The 8,383-nt window shown below is 42.0% G+C and overlaps 2 protein-coding genes across 2 annotated transcripts; both read left to right on the top strand.

The window, feature by feature from the left end:
- Positions 1 to 4,045: 4,045 nt before the first annotated feature.
- LOC108037327 lies at positions 4,046 to 5,578 on the top strand. Its single transcript, XM_017113870.2, has 2 exons — positions 4,046 to 4,155; positions 4,216 to 5,578. Exons 1-2 carry the CDS (start codon positions 4,152 to 4,154, stop codon positions 5,427 to 5,429), a joined length of 1,218 nt encoding a protein of 405 aa, XP_016969359.2. The 5' UTR covers positions 4,046 to 4,151; the 3' UTR covers positions 5,430 to 5,578.
- Positions 5,579 to 5,863: 285 nt separating this feature from the next.
- On the top strand, positions 5,864 to 8,383 carry LOC108037326 (tektin-4). Its single transcript, XM_017113869.2, has 3 exons — positions 5,864 to 6,336; positions 6,736 to 7,010; positions 7,074 to 8,383. The coding sequence occupies exons 1-3, from the start codon at positions 5,977 to 5,979 to the stop codon at positions 8,194 to 8,196; spliced, it is 1,758 nt and encodes a 585-aa protein (XP_016969358.2). The 5' UTR covers positions 5,864 to 5,976; the 3' UTR covers positions 8,197 to 8,383.

Here is an 8,383-nt window from a genome sequence, read left to right as displayed (position 1 = left end):
AAAATGGTAAAAAGGGAAAAACAAAGCAAGGCTGTACTTGATAATGTTCGCTGGGATTGTATAATGAAATCAAACTGCAAAATAATTTGCATTTTATATAATAAAGTTTTTGTGTTCGTCTCAAAATGGGAGAAAGATGTGAAAGTTGGGGTATGAGTTGCGCTCGTTTTTACTTCGATAGCTTTTGGCTTATCCGTATATATTTTGAATATTTTTTAGCTGGTTTTACAAATAACAACCATTTGTTACACACTTTCAGCTTGCATAATAAAGTTATTGAGCTTTCAGTTGTTGTATATTTGCTCTAAAAAAGGTAAAGCACATGTTAAGCTTGTTTGCTTTTGATTAAGTTTTATATTACATCAAAATATGATTTTAGGATATTACTTAACCATACGAGAATATATTTCAAAGCTCATATATTTGCATTACCCTATATACTGGTTAAAAATTATGTAAATGTTATCGTTGGTAAAAACAAATATCATCATTTATCTTAATTAAAAATGGAGCATTGGGAAAAACAACTTTTTTAAAAGTTGATAACCTTCTTAATGTTAATTTGCCACTGACAGACTGAGCATGCCAATTTAGTTTGAAGATAAGCCACTTAAACTTGACATGAGCGAAACACTGACATAACAAGAAGATGGCTTGCATGTCCTTTCACATGAGCAGCTCATAAAAATGCGATGCGAGCTGACAACATTTTGTGCTTTATGTGTGAGCCGAGCACCTCCTAATCGCATTCCACCCATCTCACCTGGTTCGGGTATCCTGCCCGCAGCGGTACCAGAGTCCTTCCCCCCGCCCCACTTTGCCACTCAACATCCAGTCCGAACGAGCGAGAGTTTGTATGATATATGGTATGTGTGACTTGAGGGGACTCCCCCTTTTCGTCGCTTAACTGGGGGATGTGTTAATTACAGAAAAATTGTGAGAATTTGTATTATTTACTTTGCTATCTACACTGAAGCTGAGCTTTTCTTTGTTCGGCTCTTGTTGCGTGTCTCCTGTGTAATTGCAGGTGTGTCTGTTAAGGACGTTGTCAGGGAAATCTCTGTCGCTCAACGTTTTTTTTTAGGACTAGCTTTTTAGTGAGTGAGCTGACTGATGCGTATAAATAAATAGAATTATATGTTTTAATATTTAATTTTAAAAATTGGATGATGTCTTAGTGTGCTAAGGTGGCATCTGTTGCTTTTCTCCCTAAAATATTTTAAAATGTAGCATAACTAATTATTAAGTCTTACACGTTCTTTTTATTATTTTGTTACAATTTAGATATTTGTAGTTTCAATTTTGTTTGTTCACTCAAAACTATATTTAATTTAAAGTTTTACAAAAATATGGAAAACAAGTTATTTCATCACCGTAAATAAATAGTGACTTAAAAGTTATTTTAGCCTTTTACAAAGTCGCTTAAAACGAATAGATATAACAATTATAATAAAAATAATTTTCTTTGGCTTGAAAAATGTATTGTGTGTAAGTGGAGTAAACTTAAATGATTCAAGCTAATCATAATATTCATATCACGTTAGGAATAGGATTTTTAAAAATCGTTTTCACAGCATTTAGCAATTATGTCCCCTTCTCAATAACCTGCTTGAATCAAGGTTTTCTATCATCCGTTTTGGCCCTTCGGCATTCTTCCTTGGCATTCCATTTTAATTGTCTTTTGCGATTTGGCCAAGGCTTGTGTCGTATGTGTGTGATTGTTTGCGGCATTGTCCTTCCGATTCTTGTGCTTGGTACTTGGTCCTTGGCTCTGTTGTTATTGCATTCCTTTGCTTTGGTTTTTCGCAGCGCGTAAATAAATTTCATATCATGACATTTATTACTGACCCTTAAGCCCCCACCGCCACCCAATCCGCAATCCAAAGCCCACAAGCCCGATACATGTGGGCCTGGAGATTACCAACAGTTTTCCCGCGCCCTCTATTTTCCCATTTCCCCGCAGTTTTCCCCATTCCCAACGGTTTCCCAATGGCTTTTTGCACAGCCGCAGCGGTTACAATTTTCATTTAAGATTTGTTTTCGCCTTTTTTAGTTTTTTTTGTATGTGTTTTATTTTTGTCAGTTCCTCTTTGGCCTCACACACACACACACTCGTACATTTGATTTATTTTAGCACTCAGGGGGCGGGGCAGTGGGCGGAGGGCAGGTTAAAGGGCGAACAATGACGAGAAATGCAAAACAAATGCAAAGGAAATGAACGAGGCCTGAAATGAATGCGCAATGAATGGCCCAAACGAATGAAAAGTGTGTGCAGATGAAGACGAAGATTAAATGTAAGTGGACGTCGCACAGAAACAATTGTAGTTAATTTACGCGTAGAGAGAAATGCATAACAAATTAATGAGAATTCCAGCGTAAATAAAAGCACTGCGAGAATACAATAATATAATCTTTGATTTTGTGTAAATAAATTTAGATCACAGGTTAACACAATCATTTAGACTTGTCACTAGGACATATAAATAAGTTGTAGCCAATTTATAGCGCAATAATAAAAATAATATTTATTATAAAAAAAATTATTTCATAACGATTGAGAAATAAATTAAAAGTCAAAGTTAGTTAAAACATTTATATTATTAAAATTACTGATGATTATGACAACTTTTATTAAAAACTTTAATGTAATAAGTAAGCCGATCGTTTTGTCCTAAATCTAATGATCAACATGTATGTTAATTAAATCAGACTTAAGTTTTCAGTGCAAGGAAAGAACTCAAGACTCGGTCCTCGCCCCAAGGCTTTGGACCTCCTTTGTCCTTTCGAGTATCCTCTCTTTCAAAGTTTACTTGACTGTGAAATAAGCGGACAACGAGAGATCTCCAGCCTGAGAGGCAGAAGGCAGTGAAACAAAAAAAAAGAACGCATTGTCTTTGTCTTTTGCATAATTTATTTATATTTTCATTTTCATCGGGCGTAATTCGCGTTGTTAAAATAAAGGAGCAGGCAGTGGGCAGCAGGCAGATGCCTACATTTCCGGCTCAGCAAATAATTACAAGCTTAATAACAAATTTAATATTGCTCGGCCTCGAAGGCCGGTCATTTTATTTATTGTTTACCCTTTGTGCCTCCTTTATCCTTGCACGTTTCCGTGTGTGGGGTTCCACCTTTAACTGTTTATATTCGCACACGCTCCTTGCCTTTTAATGAGGCAACAACAATGAGCATGTCCTTCGTCCTGCGACCCTTTTATTTGCCGTCCATTCGTTTACAGTCGCCGTCATTGAAGTTCCAGCACAATACACAGACACACACACACACACACACACACACACACACAAAAATCGTCCTTTTGGCCTTACTTACACTTGTCAACCCCCAAACTCCTGCAGTGTTACATGCTGTTTGTCGCTCTTTAAGTCGTCTGAAGAGCTGTTGGCCTTGCAATTAGTTGAGGAGCCATGTCAGGCTTTCTTCTGTTTGTTCCGCTGGCTGTAGCGCCAATTTTGATGGCAATGTTTCGCCTTCGGGCCACTTCAGAGCTGCTCACTTGAAGAAGTTTCCGGAGAGCGTTACTTAGATGCTCCTACTAATTGCCAAGTCAAGTTCTTGGCCAGAGGTACTCAAAAACAAGAAACAATTGTGTTGGCTATGTAGTCATAGAAGGTGTGCAAGGTATGTTTTTTAAAGCTCTTAATTAAAGTTCTTCTGCTTTCCTTTATGGCGAAGATCGAAAAAAAGTAAAAACTGGGCTCTTTCTCTCTTATCGTTTATTGTCTTGTTCTTCGATTTAATATCCAATCTTCTTTGGATATGGTTTGTGCGAATCAATTTAAGCTGCTCTGCTTTTTCAAATAATATTATTTGGTTTTATTTACCAACGCTACTTATCCTTTATGCATTAACAACCATTGAAAGACGGACATTGCGCATACGCCGTGTGCACGTGGCCTCACGTCAATAATAAACAGTTAATTTCCTTCTTGAAGGAAACCGTTATTATTATTAAGGAATGCAAAAAGCAATAATAATATCTCTCTTATTTATAAAATCTTTTTAAAAATGAATCATGATAGCTGTGATTGAAAACTCTGTCTGCGAAAACACTTATGAATGATTTAACTAGGAAATCCGAAATTTTAAAGAGTTAATTTAAAAACCCAACAAATTTGAGTGTACATTTTCGGAGAATGGGTAGTAAATAACATGCAGTTAAAGTGGCAATCTCTTTAATTATGTAACTGCTTATTTAAGATGCCGAAGGAAAAAAGGAATTGCGACTGGATCCGCCGCTCTTTGTGACCTGCGACCTGGATCAGTTTCGGGATCCGAATAAGAAACGTGCCGCCAACGATGCCTGCGAGGAGCTGGACAAGCTGGATGCCCAGGACGAGATCAGTGTATCCAGTATAATCTCGGCCCTTTTGCATCCGATCGAGCCCTCGGATGATCAGTACAAGGTGTGCGACTGGGGCATCAATCCCAAGCAGTTCCTGCCCACCAAACAGGCGGTCATCTTCAAGGAGCAGTTGTTCGTCTCCAAGTTGCGCAACACCAACTGCAAGTTGAACGAGAACCTGAAGATCTTCTTCGAGCGCGAACTGGAGCAAATCGGGAGATTCTGCTTAAATGTGGAGGAGGCCTACGATGGCTATATGATCTTCAGCAGCAGCAAAATGAAGAAGGGCAAGGGCCTGGTGGAATGTGGCCACCAGCTGAAGGGCAAGTACGATGACAAGTTTCTGCTCATTTGCGAGAAGAGGTCGGAGTTCGATCGAATCGATAATACGCGTGTGGAGAAGACCCTGGAGCTGCGAAATCATGCGGATTTGATGCTCACCGCCATTCGCGAGACGAAGATCAATGAGGAAGTGCAACGTTTCAAAGCACGCATCGATATCAAGGATCGCGATCACGTGTTCGTCCTGGATGGTGGTATTATGCTGCTGATGCGCCACCTGGTCTGCAACAACTTTGTGGGCAACTTCGAGTATTACACAATGAACCTGTATGGCCGAGTGCTGCGATGCAATCTGGTGGTTTCCAAGGAGCGCAAGATAGTGCGCATTTTCTATCGCACCTATAAGAACGTCGTGCATATCTTCACACAGCAGTGTTTCAACGATGAACTGCAGGATGTGGCGGAGATCTTCATGTCTCCGGAGGGTAGGATCGTCCTGCATTATTGGCGAGGCTACAACTATCTCCTACATGCCGCATGTATGCCTCCAAAAAGGAAGGAGCCCATCCTGCCCAAAATGGAACTGATGTGGCGCCAAAATGAACAGCTCTCTCGGAAGTTTCGGGAGCTCAAGGCCCTCAACTATGAGAACGCCACCAAATATCTGAGCAGCAACTCCCAACTAGCCGACTTTATGCAGGACTACGTACTCAATCTACTGCGATATAAGCCCACCAATGTCCTCGAGTTCTCCATCATGTTCTTTCAAAATATGTCGAGAGATTAGTCTTCTCTCCACTGGGTTTTTTCTAAATTGATAGTGTTTAGTGGAGATTTAAGACAAGTTATACAAAAATCCAAAGCTCTTTTCATTAGTTATTTCATTTATTGTAATTTTGTTATAGTTTGAAAATAAAGTTAAAATTTTAAAATTTATCTTTGAATTTTTAAAAAACTTTAAAAAAAGGTAATGGTATACCTTTATATAAAGAATTCTCATATTAAAAATAGATTCGGTAATTCTAAATACGAGAAGGGAATGGGTTTTACCCATTATCCATTATTAACAATTATTCAAAAAAGATACATAAATAAAAATATAATCTTAACTGGCCATTATAAAATGGCCAATGTATATCAATACAATATAGTAACCGTTGCCATCAAGCCGAACTCAGCAATGAGGCAACCCAGCAACCCATTTATTTGTTTGCGACCTTCAAACAATCGTTCGAAATTTTCAGTTTTAGTCTGTCCCCAATAGCAAACGAAATACATTCATAGTTTCTTTACACTCCATTGGATTTTTGTTAATTTTACAAGTTTGTTAAAAGATGAATTGCATGGAGAAGAAGTCGCCGGAGGCTATTGCCGAGTGCAAGGGCAGGATCATACAGTTGAATCCGGGTTCGTCGTGTCCTGCCCCGCTCATCTGTCCCCTGCCCGAGGAACCTCCCTCCCACCGCCTGAGGAAACCGCCGCAGCCCGCCCTCGTGGGCTTGACCCCTCACCCCGATGAGGCCGCCCAGCAGCACCTGCTGCAGAACATCACTGGTCCCGCCCAGGAACATCAGAAGCTGCAGGTCGACCTTCAGGCGGGAGTTGACCAGCAGCAGATGCACATGGCCGACATTCGGGACGAACAATTCAAGCAGTCACAGAGGCCCCAAAGGATGGAGGAGATGCAATTTGCGGTGAGTTCCGATGGGAAACTTATTTCAAAAATATATATAGGTATCAAGAAGATAAGACAGTTGAAAGCCACAGAGAATTCCTTAGACACTTTCAGGGGGGATATAAAAAATATAAAAATACCAATATTTTTATAGTTCGAAAGTTAAAAAGATTCGTTAGAAAAGTTAATCTTATTTTTTTCGTTAGAAAAGTTAATCTTATTTTTTTCAATGCATTCTCTTAAATGCTTTTTAAGTGATTCCAAGGTCCAAGTGAATTTTGTGTTGGAATTGGCTTATGGTTTAGTCTTAAAAACCTTTTTGGGAATGTATCAGTAAGGATGATTCCTTTACAAGCCCCTTTTAAAATACCTTAACTGCCGTAAAGACTCCTATTTTAACTATTACTGACTTTTACAGCGCACAATGGACCCTGAAGCGGATGATCTCCGAAATCCGCCGTGCTATCTGCCTCAACAGGGCGATGAACTGCCGCACAAGGACCAGCTAATGCCGATGGGTCCTATTGGACCCTGGGCCTCCGGAAAGGTGGATTGGAGTCCCATGGCGGGCATTACGGGAACAAGGCCTGTCGTGGACCGCTACTCCATAACCCGATACAGTCCGAATGAGTGGCGCACTAGGAACCATGAGACGGTGCAGGCCGTCAACGGAAGTCTGGCCAGGGAGGATAAGTAGGTTTATATATATTTTTACAGCATTCAAAAAGTCTTTAAACCTTAAAATCCCTTTTATAGAAACCGCTTTAGCTCTACCACTGAGTTCCTGAGACTCTCTGCCCTGGTGGCGAAGTCGCAAAATGAGACTACCGACAAACTGAGGACCCGATCGCAACTAATTGGTAAATGGAAGAACACCCTGGAGAACGCGATCAAGGCGATGGCCGATGAGATCTCCACAATGGAGGTGGAGCGCATCAAGTTGCGCAAATCGATGGTGGTTCTTGGTGTTCCCGAGTCCATTGCAAAGGAGTGCATTGAGAAGAGGGCCACACGGCCGGATACCGAACTGGTTCGCGACCAGGTGGAGGAGGAGCTGGTCAACGAGCTGGCCCTGATTGCCGAGATTCGCCGGCTATTGATGAAGACGCTGGACGACTTCAATACGCAGCAGGTGGAGAATCGCACGGCCAGGCAGCGATTGGAATACGACTGGAGTGACAAGAAGGAGGCCTACGAAATCGATACCCTGAACACGGGCCTGAACAACAGCTCCAGGACGATCATGTTCCGACCGGGAGCAGTGCGTCAGCCACCGGAACAGGCATCCGAGAAGTACTGGGAGCACTTCAGCATGGAAACGCTGGACGAGTGCGAAAAGTGTCGCCTGAAGTCGGTGACTTTGCGGAATACCCTGAATTCGACGCTGATGAATGCGGCCAGGGATATTCGCACGCAGGCCGATGTGGTGGAGAAGGCACTGACCTCCAGGATCAATTGCACCCAGGAGGCAGTGCAGCGCTTCGAGAACGACCTCAAGAGTATCCTGCAGGGCTTGGCTGATGTGGAGAACCGCATCGAGCAGATGAAGCGCCGCATCGCCTCCTTCGATGCCTCCATGAAGGTGGCCCAGACGCGCATGGACAACCGCAGCTATCGGCCCAATGTGGAGAACTGCCGGGATCTCGCCCAGCAGGAGCTCATCGATGGCGTGCACACCATCCAGAGCAGTGTGTCGGCCCTGCTCCACGAACTGGAGGAGGCGGAGATGGTCAAGACGGACCTGGTCAATTCCCGTGCTCGGCTGGAACGCGAGATTATGCTAAAACGGCGCAGCCTGTTCATCGATCGGGAGCGTTGCATGTTGATGCGATCGCATTATCCTTCGGCGAATACCCTAAGTGGATCAGCCACATCGTAGAAAGGGGTTACCCTATACGAGGGTATCTAAATTATTGAGTTTTACCACTTTGAGCGGGGTCCAAATTGGCAAGTGTTTATTTAGAACTAGGTGGGGTTTACTAACTAGTATAATAACGGTCTGGCTGAAGGGGTGTTGTAAATTAACAAGTTATGAATAAATGTAGTCCTGTTGAGTTAACCAACAA

The sequence above is a fragment of the Drosophila rhopaloa genome, unplaced genomic scaffold, assembly GCF_018152115.1.
Source record: "Drosophila rhopaloa isolate 14029-0021.01 unplaced genomic scaffold, ASM1815211v1 contig_2, whole genome shotgun sequence".
In the NCBI taxonomy this organism is placed as follows: Eukaryota; Metazoa; Arthropoda; class Insecta; order Diptera; family Drosophilidae; genus Drosophila; species Drosophila rhopaloa.
This window is presented reverse-complemented; position numbering and strand designations above follow the sequence as displayed.

Excerpts from the sequence above, each read along its gene's own strand:
- LOC108037326 (XM_017113869.2), top strand. The coding sequence starts at position 5,977 with ATGAATTGCATGGAGAAGAAGTCGCCGGAGGCTATTGCCGAGTGCAAG. Across the intron at positions 6,337-6,735 it reads TGGAGGAGATGCAATTTGCG|CGCACAATGGACCCTGAAGC; the intron begins GTGAGTTCCGAT and ends TGACTTTTACAG. Across the intron at positions 7,011-7,073 it reads AGTCTGGCCAGGGAGGATAA|AAACCGCTTTAGCTCTACCA; the intron begins GTAGGTTTATAT and ends TCCCTTTTATAG.